Source organism: Coloeus monedula (genome assembly GCF_965178545.1).
Source record: "Coloeus monedula genome assembly, chromosome: 16".
NCBI classification, from domain to species: Eukaryota; Metazoa; Chordata; class Aves; order Passeriformes; family Corvidae; genus Coloeus; species Coloeus monedula.
The window spans coordinates 6,030,228-6,057,938 of record NC_138796.1 but is presented as its reverse complement, the minus strand read 5'-3'; the positions used below and the strand labels follow the sequence as shown (position 1 = coordinate 6,057,938).

The 27,711-nt window shown below is 57.0% G+C and overlaps 1 protein-coding gene across 1 annotated transcript; it reads left to right on the top strand.

The window, feature by feature from the left end:
• Positions 1–8,394: 8,394 nt before the first annotated feature.
• RADIL (Rap associating with DIL domain) lies at positions 8,395–27,394 on the top strand. Its single transcript, XM_082292548.1, has 15 exons — positions 8,395–8,470; positions 11,466–12,024; positions 17,576–17,883; positions 18,904–19,560; positions 19,728–19,765; positions 20,755–20,915; positions 21,589–21,701; positions 22,556–22,793; positions 23,250–23,422; positions 23,699–23,849; positions 24,159–24,349; positions 25,159–25,552; positions 25,636–25,775; positions 26,515–26,654; positions 27,262–27,394. Exons 1-15 carry the CDS (start codon positions 8,435–8,437, stop codon positions 27,365–27,367), a joined length of 3,405 nt encoding a protein of 1,134 aa, XP_082148674.1. The 5' UTR covers positions 8,395–8,434; the 3' UTR covers positions 27,368–27,394.
• Positions 27,395–27,711: the final 317 nt, after the last annotated feature.

Sequence of the window (27,711 nt, the reverse complement as noted above, 5' to 3'; positions counted from 1 at the left end):
CCTTGGAAACTGGTTTTTTTAGGCAAAGGTTTCGGAACACAGTGACTGACTGGGCTGTGGGTGATAGGGGAGTGACCACTTGCTGGGATCTTTGCTCACTCACCTGGTTTTGAGCATCTCACGGGACTGGGAACCTTGGCCCCACATGCCCCTGGCTATGACACCCTGGGATTGGCTACTGGAGTCCTTAGTGTGTGCCACTGAGGGGACTGGAGGAGTCAGGATGAGGGGAGAGGCCCAGTGGTGGAGAGGGATGTGGTGACACCCTTGCACCATCTGGACTCAGCTCCTAAATGGTCCTAAGTCATGTCAGCATTAACTGCTCCATTCCAAGTCCTTGAGGGGATGGTCCACACTCAACAAGCCTTACAGGAGATTGAAACTTGAATCTCTTCCAGGGCATCCCAGTGCCCGAGCACTGGGAAACCCTTTATCTAAGCCAATATTAAGTGCACAAATCAGTGCATCCCCCCTAGATGGGCACTGGGATCCCCTACGGACATTTTCTCCCTGGAGTGCTTGGTTTTCCTCTCCAGCCTCAATGCCAGTGGCAGCCTGAAGCACAGCCCTGCTCCCAGGCTCTGCTGCACGTGTGCCTTCAGCAGGGAGCAGAGCTGGGATCCAGCTCCTGGCGTCTCCCTGACTGGGGTCAGCCCATCCACTTCAGGGGATCCCTTTCTCCTCGAGGGAGGGAAGTGAACCTCCTTGGACTGGGGTCACGGGGCTACCTGCCTCCTCTGCTCCCGTTTTCCTGATGAGCCTATTGCTCATCAGATTTAATTCCACTTTTGGAAAGATTTCTGTCATTCCACTGATTGCTGCAGGGCAGGAATGCATCCACACGAAGCTTGGATGTGGGCTGTGATGGAGAGATCCCAGTGAGACTCAGTTTTTAAATGCCTGACCATGGCTGCACAGTGCTAACCCAGGATAATGAGACATGGAACATCCATCCAGCTGTTGGGAGAAGCAGAACGGGAAAACCACACCTGGTCCAGCTTCCCAAACACCCTGGCAGAGCTGCTGGAGCCAGGAGGGTGTGGTGTGTGCTGGGCTCTGCCTGCACCTTCCCCATCAGCTCCCGAAGGCATCGATTGCCCATCACCTCTTTTTGGCCTTTGATTAATCACAGCTGCAGCCTCTGGCACGACGTGGCAAGTGAAGGAGGTTTATGGCCACCATCCCACACCTCCCGTTCCTCCAGCAGCATTCCAGGGAGCTGAGTCCCCAGCTCTGCTCCACCTCCCGCAGAGCTTAGGGCTCCCCAGCCTGTGGCACCCTGGGACTGGCTCTCCAGGGCCATTTTGCAGCAAATTACCAAAGAGGAAGCATCTGGATACTCACCCCCTCCTGACGTGGTGGCTGTGGTCACCAGGCTGGCAAAAATATCCGGTGGGTTTTCACTTCCATAGGCAGAAGGTTCCTGTAAAAGGCTCTGGGAGCTGTACCTGGCACCCCAGCCTGGCGTGGGGCTGCTGGGGATCCGTGCCCAGGGCACCCCAAAGCAGCCTTTGGGCTGGGACTGCCCTTGTGGTGATGGGTGGTCTTAGGGATGGGGATGAACAAGCTGGTGTGAGCCCAGACCGTGCTGCTGCCTCTGCCGAGCTCCGGACCTGTCACCTGCTGCAGATGGAGGGGTGGAGAAGGATGGGCTGTGAGTAACAAGCAGTTGATGGAGCATATTTGGGGTGGGAATAGCAGGATACAGAGGTCCTGGAATGGGAGATGCCATATTTTCTGTCTGGCAAGTCATTACCCTTCTCCGTGCCTCAGTTTCCCCATCTGTAAGATGGGGTGAAAACAATGACCTACCTCACAGGGCTCATGTGAGGACCCTGTGAAGCACTTGGAGGGCAGCCAGTGCTTCACAAACACCTGCTTCAATTTTCACTGAGTCTGGGGGACCGAGTTTCCAGGGCCACTGTGGGGCACACTGGCAACCTCGGCTCAGTGTGCCTGGCTCTCCTTCCCCTCTGTCACTAAATCCCATGGGGAACCACCCTGGGGTCAGACCATGCAAACAGCAGTCCCAGCCACAGGCAGATGTCCCCTGGCAGGGGCTGAGGATGCCCAGGGACCACCACTGTGTTTTGTCTGTAGGCTTCATCCCAGGGGATTTATCTCGGAAACTGTTTTGCCATTGTGGTCTTTTGGCCCTAAATCTGTCCCAAGGGCTCCTGAGGCACAGGGAGGTGCCAGAAGGACCTTTCTGAGGCTGTTTCATCTCAGTCTCCTGCTGAGAATCCAGGGCGGTACAGATGCCCAGGCAGGAATGGATGGCTGGGCTCTGTTGGGAACATCGCCACCCTGCCTTCAGCCTGGATTTGCTGAATGGGCTTCTCTGTAATTGAGAGGCTCCCCCTCTTCTCTTGCTCCTAAATCCTCCCCTTGCAAAGCAGGATGGGGGACACAGAGCAAGTTATTGGATTGTCCTCCTATTTTATACTAATTTTAAATGACTCATAACATTCAGGATGTTTGTGGAGGAGGGCTCGAGGGATCTTTTTAGCATCTCATGTTTTTCACCATCCATCCTTGTTCAATCAGTATTTTATATTTAACACAGTATTGGGTCAAATACAAACAAATGTAAGGAAGATAATGCTAGTGGATATTGTTTCCTGTGGAGTAGGATCGAAATAAAAACTCAAGATACCTCACTCTTGCCTGCTTGTTAAATCAAAATTACTTCCCCTGCAGCATCTGGAAATAAACCTTTTTTTCTATCTGACTCAACCCACACGGCATTGGTCCCTGGTGAGGAGAGGAGCCACTCAACCAACTGCAGGGTGCTGGGATGCTGAGCACTGACTCACCTTGATGCAGGGATGGCATTGCCAGCTGCTGAACAAATAAAGAAATAAATAAATGAGTTTGCTGACAGTGCCCGTGTGGCCAGAAGTGCTGGCTGAAAGGCTCATCAGCATCTCACCACGGTGGCTTCAGCGCAGAGACCTCCACGCCTGCTCCAGCCCTGCTATTTTCCCTCCTCCATGGCTGAGTCAGAAGCTGAGGTGTGGAGCCCCAGGGCTGGCGCTGCAGGGGGATGAAGGGTGCCAGAGCCACGGAGGAGCAGAAAACCTGTGGCAGATTGGGCAGAGGGTAAGCACAGCTCGCTGCTGACCCCACAGGGGAGCCCCACCAGCACCCAGCAGCTCCCACCGGCCTCTCCCGTGGGCACTGGCTCTTCTTGGAGGGGAGAATTTGCCCCCGTGCTGGAGCTGCCTGGCCTGCCCTCTGCACATCCACTGTCTGCCCTCTCTGCCATAATTACACAGGGTGAGTTCCCCCCAGGCTACCATGCTCAGGGCTTTCCCAGAAAGCCAGGGAGGGTTCCCTGCTTCCAGGGACAGCTGAACTCACCCGAAACCTGACCCACAACTTCCACCTCACCCATCATTTCTTTGCTGCTGGCGATTGGGCTGGACTGGGAGGCCTCTTGACTTTGCTTTGCTCTGGTGCTGTCATTCCCAGAGGGTGTCTGGGAGGCAGAATCACTTTCCCACCCAGAGCGCCCCAGCACCCCTGGGCAGGGAAACAGCCCTTCACTGAAAGGAGACGTTTTCACCAAGGGAAGCAGAGCATCAGTGACTGTCTCAACTTGAACAACTACCCAGTCACAATCCATCCCTTACTCCTTTCAGGAGTGTGCAGGCCTGTGTGCAGCCTCTGCAGTCTCCAGGTCAGCTCTGGAGCTGGTTTGATAAAACCTGTTTGGCCAAAGCCAGCCTGTGCAGCTGAGGCACCACTGCCTGCACAGCCCTGCCTGGCTTGCTCCTGGCGTTTTCATAGAATCCTAGAAAGTCTTGGGTTTGAAGGAACCTTAAAGCTCATCTTTTTCCAACCCCCTGCCATGGGCAAAGACACCTTCTACTAGACCAAGTTGATCAAAGCCACTTCCAACCCAGCCTGGAACCTTTCCAGAGATGAGCCAACCACAGCTTCCCTGGGCAACCTGTTCCAGGGCCTCACCACCCTCACAGGCAAGAATTTATTCCCAGTATCCCATCTAACCCTGCCCTCTGTCAGTGGGAATTCATTCCCCCTTGTCCTGTCACTCCATGCCCAAAGTCCCTCTCCAGCTCTCTTGGAGCCCCTTTAGGCCCTGGAAGGGGCTCTTAAGATCTCCTTGTAGCCTTCTCCATCCTGATCACCTCCAGCTCTCCCAGCCTGGCTCCATAGGAGAGGTACTCCAACGCTCGGAGCATCTTCGCAGCCTCACTCCAACCGCTCCACGTCTTTCTGTGCTGAAGGCCCAGCTGGGGTCTCAGAGAGGGGGGCAGAGTGGGGGAAAACCCCCTTCCCACATCCCGACCCTTCTCTCCCCGGCGCGGTCCCGGCGGGGCGGTGCTGGTGGCGGCCGCGGGGAGGCGCCGGTGCCGCTGTCGCTCCGCCCCGGCGGGACGGGACCGGCCCGAGGTCCCCGCGCAGCCCCGGCGGCTCCGGGCGCTGCCGCCGCCGGGGTCGCGCCGAGCCAGCCCCGCTCCGACGGTGAGTACCGGGCCCGGGGGGCGCGGGGGAGGGGCGAAGGCAGACCCTACCCCAGGGACCCCCCTTTCCTGGGGGGCAGATCCCCACTGTTGCGTCCCCGCACACCCTCGCTGGGTCGGGCGGGAGCGTTTGTGTCTCGTCCCCTGGGAACCGGAGGCGGGAGGAGCGCGGCGGTCGGGGCTTGTCCGGTTGCCGTGGGAGACCCGCGCTGCCCGCGGAGCCGCAGCGGGCACGGCCGGCGGGAGGGCTCTGCCGGGAACCGCAGCGCCCGGGGGTCCCTGTCCCGTGGCCGGGCACACGGGGAGCCTTCCCCACATTGCCAGTCCCTGGGGGTCCGTGTTTCATTGCACATCCCTTGGGATCCTTCTCTCCATCGCATGCCCCATGGAATCCGCTCTCTTCCATACCCCTTGGGCTCCTTCTCCCTGTTGAACGCTCCTTGGAATCCTTGTCCCCATTCCATACCCCTTAGGATCCCTCTCCCCACTGCACGCTCCTTGGTAGCCTTCTCCCAGTCGCATGCCACTTGGGCTTCTTCTCCCCCTTGCATACTCCCTGGGATCCCTCTCCCCATTCCATACCCCTTGGGATCCTTCTCCCCGTTGCATGCCCCTTGGGATCCCACTGCTATCCCACACCCGCCGTTTCACCTGTATTCAGCTGCCTGCGACTGTAGTGCCATTCCAGGCTGTGGCAGGGAGGTGCGGAGATGATCCGTGTCCCTGTGAGGCTGGAGCAGTTTCATGCTGAGTTGTAACTTTAGCAGAAAAAAACCCAGGGGAGTTTGCTACTTGCTTGGGAAGTGCTTATTTTCAGCTCTCTCCAGGACCAGTTAATTATCGCTGGGGAAAAAAAAATATTGCTAAGATCTTATAATTAGGCAGCCTACAGAGGTTCTGGAGCTCGGGAGGCAGCAGAAAGCAAATGCTCTTTGTGCAGTGTTTCTGGGGTGTGTGTGTGAATAGAGCTGCCCGGGCAGAGGGCTGGCATTTGCCTTGGTGCATTACCAAGGAGAGCTGGTGCACGTTGGTGGCTCAAGAGACCCTGAAAAATAATTATAGGTGGGGAAAAAAGCAATAAAAGAGAACCTGCTGAAAGGACTCCTGTTGTCCTTGTGGAATCAGGTCCCAAACTGTGACAATGTTTGTGGAGCGATAGCTGCCCTAGGGACAAGCTGTTCGTGTTTGCGGGACCGGGGCTGCCTTTCCACCCTGTCTGAACAGTCCCGGGGCCGCGGGGTCCAGGCTGCGGCAGGGTGCCTGCTGCTAAGAATAACATGGTAAGGAGTTTACCCGCCCTGATCCGGCTAAAGACTACACCGAGGCAGCCATGGACATCATCAGCCCCCGATCTGCCCTTAGATTAGATGGATAAAACTCACACAAGGAAAGGCCGGGCTCGGGAGCGGAGACTTGATCCCGAAAGGGAGGGAGGGGGTCTCCGGCTCAGAGCAGAGGGGTTTGGGCTTTGCCCCGGCAGCCTGGGCTGTGGGGACGGGATCTGCAGAGGGGCAGGATCTGGAGCAGAGGGGCAGGATTTGGAGCCGAGGAGCGCACGTCAAAGCCGCCGCGTCCAGGGCGTTCTCATTTCCTTTGCTCTCCGAGTTCTAATTTGTTCCACATTGCAGCGCCGGGGCGGCCTCTCCCTCCACTTGCAGCATCCAGGCTGCGGTCGGTGCCGTTAGTCCGAGGCTGCCACTCCAGCAGTTTCCATCCAAAAAAAAACATTAAAAAAAAGGAAAGGAGGAAAAAAGAAAAAAAAAAAAAAAGACAATTTTTTCAAACAAAGACCTGAGGAAACAGCTTTTCTGGTTCCTGCTCTGGGATGGTTATAGCTGAAGTCTCACCACCCATCTGTGCACTGGGATGAGCCTCGGGGAAATTCCAGATGATTAAAAAGTGTTTTAATAGTGTTGTTGCTCTTCCCAAAAGCGAATAAGATGACCTGGTAGCTACAGGTTGATTGGCTTGATAGCATCCCTCCAGGGAGAAGAGGGAGAAACCTGGCTTGGGCTTGAATTGATTAAAGACTTCAGCACCAGGAATAAATTCCTGCCATCCAACGTGGCTATATGGAAAATAACTCCTGGCAAGCAGAAATTATTTCAGTCTCCAACATGAGAGGTGACTCTCTGGCTGTAATACACTTCTGAGAAGCATTTGAGTTATGTGAGGTGATATTCTTGTAAAAATCTGCACTTCCCCATATTAAAGAAGTCAATCCAGTCCAGTATTTAGAGTCGACATTACACCGTGTCAAGAAAGCTGGTATTAAATAAACGTGATCTATATCCAAGGCAGTTATCAGGGAGATTATCACTGCTGGGCACTGCTAGCTGGTAACATGCACTTGGTGTTTTTATCACTAATCTGGAAGAAAGGAGATGAAAATTATTTCTGGAAAAACCTGGATGTGACCCCGAGCAGCTGAGTGTTAATGGTTTGTATAAATCCGGAGGTAAACCGGAGGAGTGAAAGGCATCCTAACTGGAGCAGAATGGAACATGGAAATCTTCTACACCCAAAAATAATAACTGTGGCTGTACAGGGTTTCCTGTCCCTAATCCCGATGGTAAATTTTCAGCTGGAGCTGCTTGCAGATGCTGGGAGAGGCAGCACAGGGGTTCACTAGGCAGCAGTTTGGGGGGTGGCTGCCTGTCTGTCCACATTTCTGCACTGGAGAATTCAAAATTTTCAGGATAATGTGAAATTTGGCTCAGGAAAAAGGGAAAATAGTAGTAATTTGCATTTCTGGTCAGAACCAAATTTGGGCTTATGGTAGCCAAATCCAACCTCTCCATCTCAGCAGAGGAGATGTGGAGTCTGAGGGGAAGGGACAAAGGGGCTGCAGAAAGGGTCTTACAGCTGGAGAGGAGAGGCCATCCAGTTAGTCCACTCATAAATCAAGTCAAAGAGGAAAGAGGAGGGCTTGGCAAAAGCGTCTAAATACTCTCACAGAGGAGAAAATACATGGTAGCCAGAAGCTTGTTAATTGAGCAGAGAAAAGATGGCAAGAATCAATATCTGGCAGCTGAGGCCAGACACGTTGGAAATAAGGCATAAATATTTTACCAGGAGGAGCGATTAATCATCAGAAGAAACATGGAGCAGCAGAGGTGGGGCAAGCGCCTCTTTGCCTTTCACATCATGACCCGCAGAGCTTCTCCCACAGCCCCGGGGCTGGGCCAGCAAGAGGCACTGGATCGAACCACACCGAGGCCCTGATTAGGTGATTAATTAGAGGATGATGCATTTGTCTTTAATCACAGTGGAGCCATGGAAAAGAGTAGTTCTCGTGCCCTGATGGCTCTTTCTGAGGAACGCTCGTGAAATCCCTGGAGGCACTTAGCAGGTGCTTCTTTTAGCTTTGTCTCTTGGTTACCAGTGGTTGTGTTCTTGCAGATCTGTGGTGAAAAGGCAAGGGGACAGTGCTGGGTGGCTCTTCTTGATGTCCAGCAGAACAGGCTGAGATTCAGGAAAACAAAACTCAGTGAGCATCCCAGTGTGCCGTGGCTATTGGGGAAAGGAGTTGGTCCAGGGCTTGCTGTCCACCCATGGGTCAGAGGGTCCCCAGCCTGGCATCCTTGGGCATGTGTGTGCTAGGGAGAAGGAGATAAAGGTCACGGGGCTGGTGCTGGTTCCATCTCCTTCCTTTCTCCTCTCCTTTCCTTTCCTCCTGCTGTTCTCTCCTGCTCTCCCATGCGATGGGGGTAGGTGCTGTTGGTTATAGGGGGTTTAGATGTGGCTCAGTAGCCCAAATGCAAACACACACAGCACATCAGGAGCATGTTGCAGAACCTCTGAGCCTTCCAAACCCACCACACTGCGAGCAGCCGATGTCCATGAGCAGCCCAGCACCTCTCTTCCTCTCGCAGAAACACGACCGACGCCTGCCCAGGATGATGCACAACGAAGGGCAAAGATTGTTTTGAGAAGGAGGATGAATGGAAGGAAAAAAGGCACGTGAGAAGGATGGCAAGGTAGGGAGAGGCTTTCCCTGAACGCTGGGTGGAGGCACGGGGAAGGAGCTGCTCACCCGTGACGGGAGCAGGAACCTTGGGCCCGCAGGAAAGTCCCCAGCGCTTGCAGAGTCAGTTGTGGTGATGGAAGGACATGTGGTGGCCACGTGAATACGGAGGGCATTTGTCACAGCTCTGCAGAGCTCAGAGCTGGCTGTGGAAAATAGCTGGTTTTGGTGTGGCTGAGAAGAGGTGAAGGATCCCTGACAGATCTCGCTGGGGGGCAATCCCAGGCTTTTGACTAATTCCTGCGTAGCCGTTAGAGAGACAACGTCACTGAACGCTGGAGAAAGGGACTCCTGGGAAAATCTGGATCGTGCTCCATAGCTGCAGGCTTGTGTCCTTCCAGGGAACTGGTTTGCAGAGAGAAGGGAGCTCACCTGGGCTAGGGATGTCCATCCGGGAGCACGTGTCCCACTGACCTGCAGAGAGCTGTGCCCAGCAGTTGGCACTCTTGCTGGCTTGTCCCCGGGCAGCTGGGTCCAGCTGGAGCATCCCCGCTCCCGCAGCAGGACTCAGCAGGACTGCACGTACCAGAGATTTCCTCCTGGTGGGAGATGCCGGTGCCCAGCGTGCCCGAGCGCACGGATGTGGGAGGAGCCCATTGCGTTATCGTTTTATCCTGGCCCTCAGAGTCCTCCGGGGGATTAAGACCAGGTGTGTTCCTCTGTCTCTGGGAGAAGGCTTCGATTTCTCAGGTCACCCAGCCTGGTGCAATCACACCGGTGCTGCTCTAGATGCTGAAAATTGGGGTGACCAGGCTGGAAGCTCCTCCTGATCCAGGCTTGCCCCCGAACTCTGTAGGAGCTGCATTTGATAGAAAGAGCAGAAAAATAGCTGAGCTATAAATAACACGTTCAAAACCAGGCAGGGACCTGCAAGAAGCAAGTCTCTGTGATGTGGACTTGGACAAATGATTTTGCCACCAGCAGACGGTAAAAGGTTTCCCTTTGTGCTGGGGGTAGTTTGGGGTGGAGAAGATTAAATTCATGAAACCAGTGATTTGATGACAAAGTTTTGTCTTTTGCATCCTTGATGACAAGGTCCTGTAGTGACACTGGGGCAGTTTTCCTTCTGGTCAATGTTAATGAGGGCTGGCAGGGCCGTGCTCACAGCCTGGGGGAGCTGATCCTGAACCTGACTGTCTGCCAGTGCCCTGACCTGCTCCCCAGGTTGGGGCTGCCTCGGCACTCCCGGGAGATGTCACACAGCACACATCAAGGGATGGCCCCAGGGATGTCCCCTGCGGGAGCAGCAGCTCTGGGCTCAGCTGGAGGAGGAGGAGCAGCATTGTGGGGGGGGAGCCAGAGCCCCAAACCCATCCCTGCCTCAGTTTCCCCAGTTGCAAGGTGGGAACAGGAGCAGCCTTACCTGCACCCAGTGAGTTGGGGTGAAGTTCCGGGGCACTATAAAACACAAGGTCCTCAGCCCTGCTGTCCTGTGCCAGGACTCCCACCCTTCAGCACACCAGGAGACAGTTTTGGAGCCAGCAGGTTGGAAAGAAGGACAAACCCCATCAGTTTCATAGTCCTGGTGGGGCTGAGAGAGGGGAAAGGGGTGACTTGGGGTGCAGCAGCATAACAGCTCCTGGCCACATCCTTAGTACTTGGTGCCTCAGTTTCCCTGATCTGCAGCATTCCATGGGCCTCTGGCTGCGGGATGGGGGGATGCACATCCTGCAGCAGCCCTCCGTGCACGGCTGGGAGGTGGTTTCTGGGTTAGAAGGTGACCTCTTCCATTAGCAGCAGGGACGCTCTTTTTTCCTGGATTGGATGGTGGTTTGGAGGCTTTCCAGGGCCGACATCATTCTGCCTGATAGCGCTGAGTTTGCTCCGGAGGCGCGGCTGTGCCCGAGCGAGTCGGGGCTGCAGCCGTGGGAAGCTGCTGGTGCCCCGCGTGTCCCTGGCCAGGCACAGCTGGATCACCCCAACTGCTACAACCCTGTGCTCTGATAGCTGCGGATGGGACATTTTGGGGGTCCTCTGTGTATGCATGGAATCCCTGCACATTATAAATCTGGAGGTGAGGGGGTTCCCAGCCCTGTGCAAATCAGGAATGCTTGGATTGTCTTTCTTCCAGAGCTCCCAGGTCACGGTGCAGCTGTGGATTATCAGCACCACGCAAGCACCAGGTGCTGCTGCAGCCGGGATGGGATTTCAAAGCCATCCCCAGATGGTGACAGTGGCATCAGGCAGGTGTGCTATGCCCCTAAATCCAGAAGTGATTGGTGGTTCCCAGTCCATTCCAGGGGATTGCGGAGCACTGGGAGCTACCACACGGCCCTGGCCACATCTTCTCCAGTCGCTGCTGCCCACTTGGGGCTGCCCTGAGCAGCCCTGCCCTGGGCTAACGTGACAAGGGCAGCCTTGTCAGCGATGCCACCCTGTGCCTGAATGTCCTCCGCAAACAAGCAACAGCCAACAGATTTGCTGGAGTCAGGGCATTTTTAGAAAAGCTAATTAAAGCCCATTTTCACCCTGTGCCTCTCGCTGAGCAAAAGCACTTAGCAGTGACCTCAGAGTGAGTGAATTTGCACTTGATCTTTTCGTTTCACCTCTAAAAAATGGGATTGCTCCGTAAACTCGTTAGTGAGAGTAACTCCTGGTGCCTTGGCTCCTGACCAGGATGGGCCCCGCCAAGTCCTGCTGGGCTCTGCTCTCCTCCCGCTGCATTTTGCCTGGGTAAGAGGGACCTCTTAGTACACATGATGGAGAAATATGGGGCCACTCCAGACTGTTTCCAGGGACAAATCCATCCAGAGGTAACTGTGCTGCTGCCAAGCAGTTTGGCTGAGCTTTTCCACTGGTGTTTTGGGCTACACAAGGGAAATGGCCGTCCCTTGATCTGTCACCTTGGAGATGACAGTGGCTCCTCCGTGGCCACCTGCTCGCTCTCCCCTGCTGCACATCTGGCCTCTAAACCACTCACCTTCCCCTTTTTGCTCTTCCCTGCCCAGCTGTGCTTCATGACGACCTCACGCACGATGTTTTATGGGCCCTCCTCCACCATGGCTCCGCCGTCCAAGAACCGGCTGAAGCGCCAGAGCCGGCTCTTCTCCCAGGTCTTGTACCGCACCCTGAGCTACAAGGACCGCAGCTCGGCCTCCACCTCCCCGGCGGCCGCGGAGGACGACCCGGCTGAGCTCTCCACCCAGCTCTCGGCTCCTGGCATCCTGAAAATCTTCGGGGGCAACATCTGTGCGGGCACCAACTACAAGAGCGTGCTGGTGACGGGCAGCTCTGGCGCGCGGGAGCTGGTGAAGGAGGCCCTGGAGCGCTACGGGCTGAGCCAGCTCAGCGCCGGGCAGTACGCGCTGTGCGACGTCATCGGCCGCTTCCAGGGCCCCGAGAAGCAGTGGCAGACAGAGGGGCTGAGGGTCCTGGGTGACCACGAGAAGCCACTGCTCATCCAGGACCTCTGGAAGCCCAGGGAGGGCTTCTCACGCCGGCTGGAGCTGCGCAGGAGGGCGGAGGTGGAGGAGATGGCAGCCAAGGATGTGGACACCACCACTGCAGGTCAGAGCTGGGTGTGGGGCAGGGAGAGGGGCTGGGATGCACCCCCAGAAACCCTCCCACACAAGCAGCTTTGAGATGTGGTTTGGGTGCAGGGGGTGGTGCAAATGGGAGGTTGGCCACATTTTAGCTGCAAGGCTCCTGTGTTGAGGCAGGACTCAGCACTCTCCTGCACTAATTTGGTATCTGCGACCTCAAATATTTACCCCAGCCAGTTTAGGGGTTAGTACCAAACCCTGCTCGTGGCTGGGGAGCAGCAGGGAAGACCATCAGTGCTTCCTGCTCTTCCCATCAGTGAACCAGCACCATGGCATCCCCAGCTTCGTGCCTGGCAGAGCACTGCCCTGCTCCCCTCCACCCCCATCTCCCTCTGGGCATCCCCCAGGCCTGACACCCCCGGCAAATCTGCAGGAGCAATTAAGGAAAATGAAAAGCTAATGAAGAGAGAGCAATGTAGGGCAGGAGAGCCCCTGCAGCAGTGCCTGATGGAGGCCAGGGCTGGCAGGAGGAGATAAGTGCGTCATTAGGAACCAGCAGGTTAATAAGTGACCCCAGCGCACAGTAATGAAGCTTTCCTCCTCCCACCCTCAGATAAAAGCCCTGTGAGGATGAGGGCAGAAAGGTTTAAAATCAGATTTTTGCTTGCATGGTGTGCTTGCTGTGTCAGGCCTGCTGACAGAGGGGTCTGGACCAGGCTCCAGAGGTGTCAGCCAGGGGGTTTTGCTGGGATGGGCCCCGAGCAGTTCCTCACGCCTGTAGGAGAGGATTGTTACTGTCAGAACTAAACTGATGATGATGCAGGATTACTCTGTGTGCTTGCCAGAGAAGAGCCAAGTTTCTCCCCCACCAGCACCAGAACAAACCGTCCAACCCATCCCGCGCCAGGGGGACACAGCTCCTCTGCCACCCATCCTAACAAAGGCTGGAAGGAGCCCAGGCAAAGGGTGAGGGAATCCAACCATGGGCATTCTGGGGGAGAGGAGAGGCAGCTGGAGCCCCCCCAGCTGCAATTTTCAGTTGAGATTTCACCTGGCAGCCAAGTGGAGGGCTACCTCCATCCTCACCGTGTCCACTCTGTCTGCTCAGGGAGGGGATGCCACAGGTGGTCCCAGCTCGTTGCATGTGGGACACACGGACAAAGAGGTGGCTCCTGCCAGAGCCTGGGCCAGGAAGGTGGATGCTCTGCTCTTCTCTTCAGCTCTTTCTCCAGCCAGGATCAGAGAGATGTGAAGCACTTTCGGAGAGCAGCGACTCTAAAAACAGCTTCTGTTGAATAGAGGGAAGGGCAAGAGCCAAGCACAGTGGTTGCAGCACACGGTGGGCAGGACCATGTGGCAGCTCCCTGCTGGAGCCCAAGGTCACATCCACTCGGCCTCTAATCCTCCCCCTCGGACCCAGAAAGCAACTTTCCTGCCCATGACCTGGATCCTGGGTGGGCTGGGAGCCGTGGGAGCGCAAGGCTCCCACACAGGCTGGGGAAGCAGCAGGGTCTGGGCTGCCCAGCACAGGAGCAGCATTGAGCTGGCCTGGGACTGGCACCCTTCAGTCATTTCCAATGGAGGAGCAGTTCCTGATAGGATTCTGTGCTCTGGATCTGGAAACAAGCCCGTTATGCTTTCGTTATCACTTCATTTGTTTCAGCACTCCTGGGTGGGGCCATGGAAATTCCCCATTTTTTAATCTTTGGGCATTTTCCATAGCTGACCAAGCTCTTCCAAGACAGAAGCTACACCCACAGTCAGTCAGGCTGTCTGTTCTGCAGAGTACACAGCCCATAGTTGTCTTACCTGGTAAAATCTCACTCCTGCAGCCCTTTCTTTTGGTGGCACCAGGGGCTCTGTCACCAGTCTCACCCTGAGCTGGTGGCCCTGGGATGCCATGAGGCTGGGGCCACACTTTCCCCCCTCATCTGCAAACTGCCAGGAATGAATGTGAGCGATGCAGCCTGTGACCCAGCACCCCAAAAAGACACAAAACTCCTGGAGTAAGGGGTATTGACCATGAGTGCCCTCCACCAGGGTCACCCTTGTCACCAGGCTCAAGCTGGCAGAGGTCCCCTTGCTGAGCAGCAGCTGCCTGCCCAGGGTGGTGAGGCATTGGCGTGGAAAACACAACATCTGTGCAAAAATAAAGGGACTTCAGACTTGCAGCTCCCTCAGAGAAAAGCAGAGAGATGCTCAAATCATCCCCAGGGCAATACCTGCAGGCCCTTCCCCACACAGGGCATCGCTGGAGCAGCAGGACTGGGAGGACTGGAACCACTGGGGTTACACAGGTGCATTGCTGGGCTGGTGGCTGAGGGAAAGGCTCCACACCCATCCATGACCTGTTAGCAAATAGCTTAAGAGTTTTATCTGCTCAGTTACCCATTATCCTAATTAGTTTATTAGCTGCTTCCCACTGGGGAGGATGGTGCTGGCTCCTCATGCCACTAATTAGCAGCACAGGTAGAGCCTCTCTGCAGCAAACGAGGCAGCCCCCTCTCCCTGCTACCTCCCAGCCCTGCTCCTTTTGGGGGCCATCGAGGCAGCAGTTATGGAGATGTAGAGAAAACACCCACAAACTGGAGGGGGCTGGCAGGAGGTGCAGCACTTGGCATCTCAGTGGCATTCATTTTCCAAAATACCCCCATTTTGTACCAGGTCCTGTCCTAACTGGAGCTTTCCCAAGAGGCTGGAAGCTGAACTGCACACGCAGCTCCAGAAACTCAGGATTTAAGCCTATTATTCTAAAAGATGCTCTGGCAAGTGCCTTTGAGGATCTGGCTTTGATATACCTTAGCACAACAGCATCCAGGGAAGATTCCCTGCAGAGTCTGCCGAGCAATTACATTAGGAAGGACTAGCCTGGTGTTAGTCCCTCCTGGGTACATTCAAAGCATTTCTCCTTTCCTGGGGCCCACGGAGTTATTTGTTGATTTATTTCTCAGCCAGGAAAAGGGAACCTCTTTCCTCAGCTGAAAAAGAGTCAGATCCCAGCCAAGATCCCAGGCACCACAGCTAGCAGCTTTTCCCCTGGGATGCAGAATGGGTTTAGAGGCAGCAGATTGGTGGGGTCTGGTGGGTGCTGCCCACGGGGTGCCCAGCTCTCCCTAAGGATGTGAGCCAGCCCTGTGTTAGGATGTGATTAGTGAGAGATGCCTCTGCCTGAATTGAGGTGCAAATGAGACAAATGCCAAAGTAAATAATACAGATTTTATTAATAATTAATGTGAGGTAGAAAGGAGGAGAAAAGAGGGGACAGAGACAATGAGAGCACTCTTGTTTTCAGTCAGTGGTTTCTTGGGCTGGTGGTTGTGAATCTCCCCCTGCCAGAATTACCTCTTACCCAGTCAGAGCTGATTCAACTCAACGTTGTTGAGTTGCTTCTGTTAGTTTCTTCCTTATCTTGGGAGTTCTGTCAAATGTCCTTGTGGCCTGTAAATTCTGTATTCTTTGTGCCCACTATCAGTGGTACATCCTTTTTCCCAAGCCTTATTAACCTCCCCCTAGGCCTGAGATCATTGGAGCCTGTCCAGCCCTAAACTTTAACAAGGCCTAACACCCCAACAATAGCACCAGCACCTTTATACAATCCAAGTCCTGGATATCCAGGGAGGAATGTAATATTGGGAGGTGCTCCTTAACTCCTTACACCCTGTTCCCATCCCAATCTCCATGTGCATTTAGCAGCCACTGGCTCTGCCTTGGTCATGCTGCACTGGAGATGTTCAGGCTGAGTTTTGTGTGGAATAACCTGCAATGCCTGGGAGGACAAAACAGTACCAAAGGATTAAAAAAAACCTGACCAGTTTTATGGAGGGACTTTGTTATGCTCAGGAAAAGAGCTGTGTTTATCTTTCCAGCGCAGCCCCGGGGTTAGTGGGAGCCTGTGACGGGGGCTCTATTGGCAGTGAAAAAGCAACTTTTTCCTACACAAAATAAATACAGAAGCTTCCTTTCCCCTCGATAAGGGGCTGATGATGGTCTGTCTCTGCAGGCAATGGGACCCCAGTCTGTCCCACTGAGCTCCAGCAGTAGCTGCTCCCCAGAATCCAGCCCCACTCCTCCCTACTCCCACAGGCTGATCTGGGATCTGCACTGCCCCAACTGTCCTTCATCCCTTTGGCTCATTTCCATGCTGTGGGTTGGGGACAGGGCTCCTGGGGGGAGCTGAGGTGTCCTGCAGACACCTTTGGGGTGGCCCTTGGCATCCCCAGCAGCGTGGCTTGGGTGGGCTTGTTGTTCTCCCTGGATTTCACATGCGTGCCGTGGCCAGGACGGGGACGGGAGCGGGGCCGATTGCCTTTTTAAGAAGGACGTGGGGCACGGGACTGCTTGGGGTGGCTTGACTGTGCCTTGCCCTAATCCCAAGGCATGTAAACAGCAGGGGCTATTTTCTCCCTGTCCCACCCCCCTCCCCATCCACATCTCTTTGATTTTCCCAGCAAAGGAGCGCTCCATTTAAAACAAACAAACAAAAAAATGTATTTCAGAACCGGCAGCCCATTCCTCACCAAATAAGGCAGATGGGTTTTTTTTTTTTGGGTCTGAGCTTGTGAGTATCCCTTTAAGCAGCCCTGGGCACCAGGCTCTCTGCTTTGCCGTCCCCAAATCCCGCTGGCTGTCCCCAAATCTCACTGTCCAAAGGCTGCTCCCTGGTCGGCCCAGCCAGGAGCGGGGCTCTGGCTCTGGAGCTGCACCGACAACGCTGCACTGCTGCTCCAGCAAGCAAATCCTTTAGGTTTTTTCCCTCTCTTCGTCCTCCCCGAGTGCCAGTGACCTGCTCCCAGGAGGCTGCCCAGCTGAGGTACGAGCATCGCCCTTCGGACGCACAACTTCCTATTTCTCCTGCAGAGCTCAAGCCACGCTTGCAGCACGGAGGGACCCACGGGGACCCCCCCGGCTCTGGGTATGCCGTGTGAGGGGCTGCTTTTGCAGCTCGGCCAGGCCTATTCATTCACTCCGGCTCCTGTTTGTCTCACGGACAGACAGCTCTGCACGAATTGATGGGAGAAGTGAATTACAGCTTGTTCTTGCTGCAGCCGGGCTCCACTGCAGCTCCTGTGCCCGGCTGATGCTCCGGGGAATCGGGGAGGGGGTCCCTGCGGTTCCCACTTGCTGCTGGCCACTGAGCGCCGAAGGGCTGAAAGCAGAATCCGGGCTCTTTTTTTTTTTTCTTTTTAGCAAAGATTGAGTGAAATTTCTTTTTAGCAGGGATCTTCTCTCCCCCAGCCCTGCAGCGTGGCCAGGGCAGGTGGGGGATACTATAGACCGGCTGCTCTCCATTCAGTGAGGCTTGGGGGCCAGGGAGGGCTGGGACACCCCCTTTTTAGCCGTGGCATTAGGACACTAAACTCTCCGCGCCGATGTCTTGGCGTCACCTTTCGGGGAGGGCAAAGGACCAGGGCCATCAAGCCAGGGTGGGTGCGCAGCGCCGGGAGGGCTCCAGCTGCTCCCTCCGCGCTCCGAGCTGCAGCATCCCCCCAGCCGCGGGGTGCTGCGGCGGGGCGGGGGGTGGTCCCGGGGGGGCTGCAGGGGCTGAACGCCGCTCTGTCTCCCCCCCATCCCCGCAGGCATCAACGCCCAAGCGCGGAAGCTGCAGCGGCACCGGGCGCGGGGGGCCCGGCGGGCGGAGGGGGCTGAGCGGCGCGGGCCCCCCCCGGCCCTGCGGCGCAGCCTCAGCGAGACCAGCCTGGGGACCCCGGCGCGGCGGGCAGGGAGCGGGGCCGGGGCCGGCAGCGGGGCCGGGGCCCGGCTCCAGCGGCACTGCTCCACCCTGCCCGGCAGCCCGGCGGCGGCGCGGAGCGGCGGCAGCAGCATGCGGTACTCCCTCTACCAGTCCCCGCACCTCCTGCTCCTGCAGGGCTACAGCCAGCAGCATGTAAGCACCGCGCCGCCTCCTGCGCACCCCCGGCACCCCCCGCTTCCCTCCCACCCTCCAAAGCCCTGGGGAGCGGGGCTGCTTGCATGGCCGGAGCTGCTGGGGTCGAGGGGGGTGGCGGTGGTGGTGCGGATGAGCATCCTTTAGGAAACGGGCTTGGGACTCGCAGCCTTGTCCCCAAGTCTGTCCCCAGTCTGTCCCCAAGCACGGGGCACACGGAGGCAGGACCCGTGACCCCCTGCAATGCCCCAGAGGGATGCAAGGTGATCCCCGAGTAGCATCCGTGCCCCGGCCCGAGGCAGCCCTGGTTCTGCGGGGGTGGCTGAGCTGCCCCGTCCCCTGTCCGGCTGCGTCCTTAGCGGCAAATGGAATCAGAGGCTGCAAGGAGAACAGTGCGTCTGCTGGAGGCACTTGGAGAACTGCAAAGGACAGGGACAGCTCTTGCAGTTAATGGCTACTTTGTGCCCGTTGAGTATCCGGCTGTTCCAAGCTTTTTGGCAGGGTGACACCAGCACTGCAGCCATCCCGTTAGTGCTGCCGGGGAAACTGAGGCACGGGGTGGTCCCCTGAGCTGCACCGGGGTGTGCGGGCAGACTGTGGGGAAAGACAGGGCCAGGGGTGGATGCTCTGACTGGGGTCCCACCGTCCCCCCGGGCTGGGGGTGCAGGCATCGCTGCAGTCTGGGGGGAGAAGGTGGGAGGGAAAAACAGCTGCAGGAAGGGATGAGGGGGAGAGGTGGAAGGAGGGCTCCTTCTGCCCAAAGCAGCCCCATTTACTGCATGCCCAAAGTCATTGTGCCCATTTATTGGCGTACCCAAGGCAGGGATCGCTGCTGTCCTGCTTGGCAGCGAGGAGAGTGAAAAAAGAAATGTTTTTGCCGTGCAAAGGTGCATGGGGGACAGCTGGGGACAGCGAGGGGACTGCTGGGGACAGCGGGAGGCTGCAGCACTCACTGCATGGCAGGGAAGAGGGTCCCTTCTCCCCGTTCCCCGGTTCATGCTGCGTCTCCTGGCTTGGCAGGACAGCTTGGTTTACCTGCTGAACCGCGAGCAGCACACGGTGGGCCAGAGGACACAGGCGAGCAAGCCCAGCATCAGCCTGTCAGCCCCCGACATCCTGCCCCTGCACTGCACCATCAGGAAGCTCCGACCTTCCCGGCACCGCTCGGAGGAGAAGCTGGTGCTGGAGCCCATCGCCGGCGCTGGCATCTCTGTCAACTTTGCCGAGGTGGCCCGGACGGTGGTGCTGCGGCACGGGGACCTGCTGTCCCTCGGCCTCTACTACCTGCTCCTCTACAAGGACCCCATGAAGGCGCAGCCGCTGCCGGCACAGACCCTGCTGAGGCTGCGAGCCCTGCACCCCGAGGGTCCCCACGTGTGCGGGGCGTGTGGCAGCCTGCTGAAGGAGAAGGACCCTGCTGCCAAAAAGCGGGGCCCCTCGCCCTCCGGCGGCCCCAGGACGCCCCGCAGGAAGCTGCAGCTGGAGTTCGAGCCAGCGGCTGAGGACGTGCTCCTGCGGCGCATCATGACCCTGATCGAGCCCGGGGGGGATGACCACAAGCTGACACCCGCCTTCCTGCTCTGCCTCTGCATCCAGCACTCGGCCACCAACTTTGAGCCAGGAGATTTCGGGCAGCTGCTGCTCAAAGCGGCCAAAATGATCCAGAGGACAGTGTGGGTCAGTCGGCGGTGTGAGGGGGTGTTTGTGGGGTGGGGGTGTTGCTGGACCCCTCCCTGGGATCTTCCCAGCCTGGTCCCCGGTGACTGCGTGTGCTGATGGGGATGATGCTCATGCCATCCCATCCCACTGGTTTTCACTGTGCTCTCCCTTCTCTCCCTGCCCAGGAGCGGACGCGGGAGCTGGCTGAAAAGCAATCCCAGCAGTAAGTGTGACCCTCCTTGTTTTGCCTCAAAACAGGGAAAACTCAACACCGGTCCTTCCTCCATGAGTGAAGGGAGTCTGTGGCTGGTAAAACCACCCTCCCAGCCTGTCAGCAGTGATGCATGATGAGTTTTCCTGCTAAATCCCACACATTCTGCTCTCTGGTCCTTTAACCACGGTGCCTGCATGGAATGTGTGGGTCTGGAAAAGCTGGCGAGCTTGGGAGGGAATAAGACCTGCAGCAGATCCAAGACCTGGCCAAGGCTTTGCACTTGTGGCTTCATCCCTGAGGGATATAGCAGGAATGTCCCTTACGTGTGAGCTTGACCTTCTTCATGCTGGAGACCCCTCAGTGGAGCTGAGATGGAGCTGGCATTGCATATGTGCATCCAGGGGTGGTGGCACAGGGTGTCCCAGTGCTGGGAGCACCATTCTGGTGCAATCACAGTGGTGCAAGGAGCTGTCTTCCCAGCCATTTCCAAAATCCCATCCCATAACCAGTATCTGGAGGAACTGTTGGTGCTTGCTGTGAGCCCTCCTGTAGGATAAACTTCAAGGATACTTCCCAGGCCTTTCCTATAGCAAGAAAAAGAGCTTAGCATTTGAGAAATTTCCCAGATGTTTTTTGTTTTATTTTTGAACAGCCCAGGGCGGGTGAGCTGGGTTTAACTGTCCAGAACTGGCAGGAGCAGCACATACCCCTAGGGAAGGGCTGCTTTTCAGCCACCAGTACTTACTGCAGTTCAGCTGTATCAAGGGGAAGTCTACCCCAAAAGTGGCACCCCACAAAGGCCAGGTGACCTTGGCCACCCCAGAGCAGGAACCACTGAATTTTCGCTTGTAAAGGATCTTTCTAAAGAGAGTGCTGGGCTTGGGGGTGGAGGGGTGTGAAAGCTCTCTGGCATTGCCCCAGGCTGGCTGTTTTCTCCCCAAAAGCCTGAGCAGGGATGCTGAGGAGCAGTAGGTGTAACACCTGCTGTGTCTCCCCAGCCAGGACCCAGCCACCCTGTCCCGCTTCACCATCACAGACCTTCTCCCAGACCTGCAGCACATCATCTTCTGGATGGCCAATGCCATCGAGATTCTCTACTTTGTCCAGCAGAAATCACCCACCTACATCCAGAGCATGGAGGAGGAACTGGACATCAAAGGTAAGTCTGGATGCAGCATCCTGCCTGTTTTTCCAGCTGGAGCAGCCCTGCTCTGCTAATCCCCAGCCACAGGCGGTGGTTGGTGCCCTCGAGGTACTCCGTTAACCCTCTGTAATCCTCATCAGCAAGGACATCTCTGTGGTGTGGGCTGGGGAAATCTGTGGGAGGAGCAGCCTCACGTCTTGCCGTGGTGCTGCCCAGCTCCAGAGCCAGGTTGTGTTGTGTTCACAGATGAGCATCCTCTGCCACCATGGCAGCTTATGGTTAATGCCTTGGGGGGGCTTTCTTCACCCTTGGCTGCTGTGGGGGCACCTGGATTTGTAGGCAGCCCTGCAGAACTGCTCAGTGAGTCTATGTTAACGCCAGCAAAATGAAAGAAAAAAAGATGAAAAGGTATTAAACTAGTCTCAGAAAGTTTCTGGTCTATGCAGAAAGTTAAAATGTTCATAGGCCAGGCAGGTGCTGGAAGGAAGGTGCAGCCCTGAGCTGCCGGCAGGGATGGGAGCTGTGGGGGATGGCAGATGGGAGCTCCCTGCGGCCAGAGGAGCCTCTGCCCTGATGAGGGATTCCGTGGTGATGATACAAACCTGGAAATTCTAATAACCCACAGCCTAGGAATTTGGGGGCCTTGCTGCTGCGGGTTTGCTCCCCTATCCTCCTCTCCTCCCCGCAGGCTCCAAGGAGTCTCTGTTCTCCTCGACCATCACGGCCAGCGAGGAGGCGATGACGGTGCTGGAGGAGGTGATCATGTACACCTTCCAGCAGTGTGTCTACTACGTCTCCAAGGTACGGTGCCACACGGGGCCAGCACGAGCATCCCCAGGGCTGTGCAGGAAGGACTTTTTTAAGCTTTTACTCCTTGGCAGTTGCACCACGCTGAGGTGTTTTCCTTCGGGCTGAAGTGCCCCGATTTTTGGTCGCGGCCCAGGAAAAGTATTGAATTACTGCGGCGTGTTTCCTTGTCTGCAGTGCAGCGGCTCGGGGGAGGTGTTTGGGGAGGGCTGCTTGGCTCCGGCCAGCGCGGCATAATGGTGTGATTCAGGGCGTGATGGAAAGGGGCCCCTGGGCCGCCGCCGTTGGACCGCGAGAGCCGGGCGGCAGCAGCAGCGGAACAGAGCGGGCAGTGTGAGGCACAGAAAGGCTGCCCTGTGCAGGACGGCTCCTGTCCACTGGCACCGGCCCGCGGGGACACAGGGGCTGCTCCTGCACCGCTCCAGAGCAGCGCCTTCCTCCCCTGCGCCCTCCCCTTCCCTTAGCCCCGCAGAAGTGAGTGCAAGGCACTGCTCTCCCATTTAAGCAATAGGGAAATGCCCCACCGATCCCGACTTTTCTTTCACCCTCGTGCCCAACTGATCGGCTTCTGCCCTGGTTCACATCGGATTTTACAGATTTTAGCTGCTGTCACACACCATCACTTCCAAGTGCTAAAAGCGGCCAACATGTTAATTTTTATGATTTTTTTTAAACTTCTGCACAACACTGGAGCCCACGGAGGCAGGGGGTGAGTAGGAGCAGCCCCTTGCTGGAGCAGCACTGGCAGAGTTTGCTTAGCTGCGGAGGTAAAGGAAAAGTTTGGCTCATGCAAAAATAGAAAAACCCAACAAACTGAGTCTGCTGTGAACTTGCTGCTCTCCCTGCAGTGTCTGTACGTGTCGCTCCCTGCCCTGCTGGAGTGCAATCCCTTCCAGAGTGAGTGCCGGGAGAGCTGGCGGGGCACCCCGCCGCTGCCTGAGGAGCTCCGCAGGGTCGTGCTCATCTACCAGGCCGTGCTGGACCTGCTCCACCAGTACGAAGTGCACCCCGAGATCACCTCCCAGATGTTCGCCTACCTCTTCTTCTTCTCCAACACCCTGCTCTTCAACCAGCTCCTGGATAAGGGTCAGTCCTCCTTGAATTGGGTGACACATGGAGAACTGACTTACTGGGATGCACTCCAGTCCATCCCAGTGCCACCTTGGAGGGTACAGGAAGGAGGGTGCTGGGGATGGGCACTGTTACAGGGAGGCCAAGCACAGACCCCGCTGCTGGCACCAGGGTCCCCATTCCCAGGAGAGGCTAAACCCCACAAGGATCCCATCCCCATTCCACTGCCCCTTTGAGCCTGAGCAGAGGAGGCTGAGGGCAGTTGATAGGGGCAGCTCATTAATAAACTATGGCAGCCTGAGGTGCTCATTAGCCCTCATTAACACAGTTGCCCCATTGTCAGTGCCAGGCAAGGTCCAGCCAGCACCAGGAATTACAGCCACAGGATGCTGGGGACATTAACCCGGGGCAGGTGCTGGGGGACTGAGGGGCTGTTCCCTGACATGGCTGATGGATGCTTTGCCTCTTCAGGCTCCTCTCTGGGCTGCTTCCACTGGTCTCAGGGGGTGAAGCTGCGGGCCAGCATGCGGCTGCTCCTGGAATGGCTGCGTGGCGCTGGCTTTGAGCAGCTCGCCCAGCAGTTCTTCGCCAAACTCGCCAGTGTGGCCAACCTGCTGGCCATGCCTGGCTCCCAGCTGGTGCAGGTGAGGCATGCCCAGCCTCATGGCATTTGGATAGGCATGGGCAGGAAAGTGCCTGCTCAGTGTCCGGGGGGTCCCTACACTGATGCATCCCTTTTGCAACCCGCCACCATCTGCCCTTTCCCAGGGTCCGTGGGTGGGCAGTACCCAGGAGAGGATGTTCTGGCTCTCTCCATCTTACCCAGTCTTTCCCTCCTGTGCCCCTTGCAAGCTCCTGCTCCTCAGAGGAAGCAGTTTCTTACCTCTGCCATTGGTCTCATGCTCTGTGTCCTCCCCCAGATGACCTGGCCATCCCTGCGAGCCGAGTTCCCAGCGCTGAGCCCTGCGCAGCTGCACCGGGTGCTGAGCCAGTGCCAGGCAGTGATGGATGTGGGCTGCATCTCAGCATGGCAGCCCAGCGAGGAGGAGAGCCCGGCCGCCTTCCAGCCTGGTGAGTCCTGGTCAGCCTACTCCAGTCACATACAAACCAAACAGGTAATTCCCTTCCCCTTCCTGGGTGTCCTGTAATAACTGCAGTGATTGGGAATAACCACAGCCCCAAGATTCAGATATTGCAAAGCATGCAAAGTGCATTCAGATGGGTGTGAGGCTTTTCCTGTGGTCCCAAGTGAGGGATGCTGCTGGCTCAAGCTCACTAAATCCCTGATCCCAGCTGGGAGACTGCACATGGCTGAGAGCCAGGAGGCAGGAGTGGGGTGAATCCTGGGCCAGTGCTAACCTCCATCCCTCTGCCTTTCAGATGAGATGCTGGAGTCCTTTGACAACCACCCACCCATCATCCTGCCCAGCGGGGGCTTCAAAGTGGACCTGGAGGTGGAGACATTGGATGACAACATCTACAAACACCTCCTTTACATCCGCCACTTCCTCTGGAGCCTGCAGAGCAAGAGCCCCCACACCAGCGAGGGGCCAAGCTCAGCACCCTTAAAGGTATCCTGTATCCCATGGGGGTTGTTCCTCTCCCAGGTGGGCAGGAGGGTCTTGGGTCCCTCTGCAGACCTCTTCAAGCCCAGTGCCAAGGGCTTGCTGCCCTCGCCTGCAGCCTGGAGCTGTGGCAATGCCCTCGGGGAGAGCTTCTGGAAGGATTAGTGCTGCTAATCCCCCAGCATGGGGGGCCCGGGAAGGTGAGCTGGAAGGACAGGCTCTTCCCAGCAATCTCGTTAGCAGGGAGGAGGGAGGAAGGGGAGATGTCTGTGGGCAGCGCTCTCCTTCTCCCTGCGTGTTCCCTGTCCTCCCTGCGCTGCACCCTGCCCATCCCCAGCAGCCAGGCTTGCACAAAAGCACTAATTAGCTAATGCCTGTAAAGCACAGGGAGGGTGATACGTGCTGTGGGTGATAAGCTCAACTACGTCCCTCCAGCAGGTCCCCTTCTCCTCTCCCATCTTGTCCCCATCCCCTGCAGCACCCACAGGCACTGTCTGTCACCCTGGGGCTACACTGCCCAGCCCTTGTGGCACAGGAGGAACTGTGCTACCCCAGTGTTCCCTTCCAGTGGGATCCCCCAGCAGGGACATGACCAGGAATCCCCTCCCGGCTGGCTGTAAACATCCCCAGCATGGCCCTGGCCACCAAACGGGGGTGTGGGAGCTGTGCTGGGAAGCCAGGACAAGCCTGGCAGTGTCTGAATTGCCAAGGCTTTGGATGGATTTGGCAGCCAGGAAAGCGACAGGGTGGTGGGGTACAGGTAGGGAGTGAAAAGCACACGCAGGGGGTCCCACAGCATTTTCCTCCTTCTTAAGAAAGAGGCATGCACGGTGCCGGAGGTGCTGGAGGTGAGCGAGGGCCCGGCGGCCGCCCTGGGGAGCACCATTGCCCAGGAGGATTACTGCTCCCTGGGGGGCTGTGCCGAGCCAGAGGGCAACCCCCAGCTCTGCCTGGCCACCAACGCTTGCCCCTGTGAGCCCCCCGCTGGTGAGCCCCAGCTCCAGGAGAAGCTCAAGCAGCTGCAGCTGGGCAGGAGTCTGGTCCCCAAGGCTGGCACGGCGCCCACAGACTCCTCCTGCCTGCTGACACCACCCACCACCCCCCTGAACTTCGACTCCGGGAGCCCGGAGTCACCGCAGGGCACCGGCAAAGGGCTGCAGGACCCCCGCAGGAACGGGATGAACGGCACCAAAGGCAGCACCCCCGAAGGTACCGAGTGCTGGCGCTGCCCCGGGGCTGTGAGGCTGGGTTTGGGCGGTGCCAGAGCCGTAAGCCGCTCTCTCCGCTGCCAGGCTGCTCGCCGACCCCCTATGACTACCCCACGCCGGAGTCTTCCAGCCGCAGCTCTGCCACCGACGACTTCTGCTACGTCTTCGTGGTGGAGCTGGAGAGGGGACCCATCGGGCTGGGGATGGGGCTGATCGATGGTGTGGTGAGTTCTCAGCTCGTGTCCCTCACACTGCTGGAGTGGGACATGTGGGACCTGGTTTATACCCCAAGAAAAGCCAGCAAAGAAGCTGATGGCTTCCCACGGGAGCTAGGGTGCTTCTCCTGGGGACAAGGAGGCAGAGAGAGATCTATCAGAGGATCTCTACTCCTAGGTTGCAGTGCCATGCATACAAAGGCCACAGCTGTCCTGCAGCTGGAGAGAGCAAACAGGCTCAGCTCTCTTGTGGAAGGAAAATGACTCAGCCGAGGTCTTTCCTCCACCCTTCAGCGGTGGCAGGGGAAGTGGAGAGGAGCAGGGAGGCTCACAGGGTGTCAAAACAGCTCCTCCTTTGCATAAGGAGGAATCTAGCATTGTGGGGTGGATCAGCTGTTGGACAGTTGGAAACAGAGCATCACCGAGCCCTGGGACAGTGTGAGCAGAGCTCCCATCCCAACACGGCTGCAGGTTAATGATGCTTTACTTTTAATTAAATTGAATAAGAGCAGATTGCCCCCACCTCTCCTTTCCGTGTATAAATTGATATAAAACTAAAGGATCTCATTTCCTTCCTGTTACTGTTAGCACCATCCCCATCATGTTCCCAAGCATCTCCAAGGTCCCACTTGCCATCAGGCTTGGCTGTGAGCTCTGGGGAAGAGTTACCCCATCTGGGGAGCTCAGCCCTTTGGGACCACAAATCTTTGTGTCCCTTTTTTTGCTCACCTCCTTTTCTTGCTAACAGCACACTCCTCTCTGCTCCCCGGGGATCTACATCCGCACCCTGATTGAGGACAGCCCCGCGGCTGCCGACGGCAGGCTCTCCATCGGGGACCGCATCCTGGCTGTCAACGGCACCAGCCTCATTGGGGCAGACTATCAGAGGTGAGTCTCATGTCAGCAGAGGGCCTGGGGTGGTGCCAGCACTGGGGGAGTTACTGTCAGGCCCAGGTTTCCAGCTGTTTTGCTGCAAGAGTTGCCAGTGCTGCAGTCCTGAGGATGCTGCGGTACGAGCAAGCTGCAGGGAGAGGAGTGACCTGCACAGGACACCGGAGAGGGGGAAAGGCTGTGGGTTTGGAAGAGGGATTATGGAGCAACAACTGGGGAGCATATATGGGAAATAAATGGGAGCTCCAGAGGTGTGTCTCAGCAATGCAGAGTTGCTCCAGCCCCATCCCACCCCAGGTTTCCTCTTGAAGGTGGCAGGATGGGGCAGCTCAGAGGCAGAGCCCAGGTGCCCATAGGACAGAGCAGCTTAGGGCTTGTTTGTCCTCATCCTGGCAGCACTAACCTGGAGGCCAAGCCCTCCACAAAGCTACAGGCAGGAGAGAAACAACCCCTGCGTGTAACCCTGAGCAGGCACAGGGCAGAGGGGCAGGTGATTGGCAAAGGAGGCGTGTTATGTGAATGTCCGTGACTTGGCAGGCTCCTGAGGGGCTGCCAGCCTGAGGGAGCCAGAACTCACCTCTCTCCCTGTTGCTGCTCCCTGCAGTGCCGTGGACCTCATCCGCTCCGGGGGGAAGAAGCTACGGTTTCTGGTTGCCAAGTCGGACATTGAAATAGCCAAAAAAATCAGTTCCAGCTCCTCTTCCTCTTAGTCATTGTGGTGCAAGGATCCTTCTGCAGCAGCCTGTGGCTACAGCTCTGGTTAAGGCTGACCTCAGGGAGCCTGGAGTGCAAGAGGGAGGACCAGGACTCCACAACAACCCTCCATATGCTTTTGGACACTCTGCCCCTGCACTGCAGCAGATGAAAGGACAGGCAAGGATGGTGCACGCTTCTCCCACTGCACTGGCTGGGAGCATCATTCCTGATCCATTGCCCAGCCTCACCTTATACCCAGTGTCATCCTACTCAGAAGGACGTTCTTCTCCTTTCCTGTTCCTTTGTCCCCTCTGGCAGGGGGAGGGAAGGGGATGCTCTCACCATGGGGACTTGTAGG

Coding starts and splice junctions, on each gene's coding strand:
- RADIL (XM_082292548.1), top strand. CDS start 8,435: ATGGAAGGAAAAAAGGCACGTGAGAAGGATGGCAAG. Junction 21,702..22,555: donor GTGTCTACTACGTCTCCAAG/GTACGGTGCCAC, acceptor CTCTCCCTGCAG/TGTCTGTACGTGTCGCTCCC. Junction 24,350..25,158: donor CAAGCTCAGCACCCTTAAAG/GTATCCTGTATC, acceptor CTCCTTCTTAAG/AAAGAGGCATGCACGGTGCC.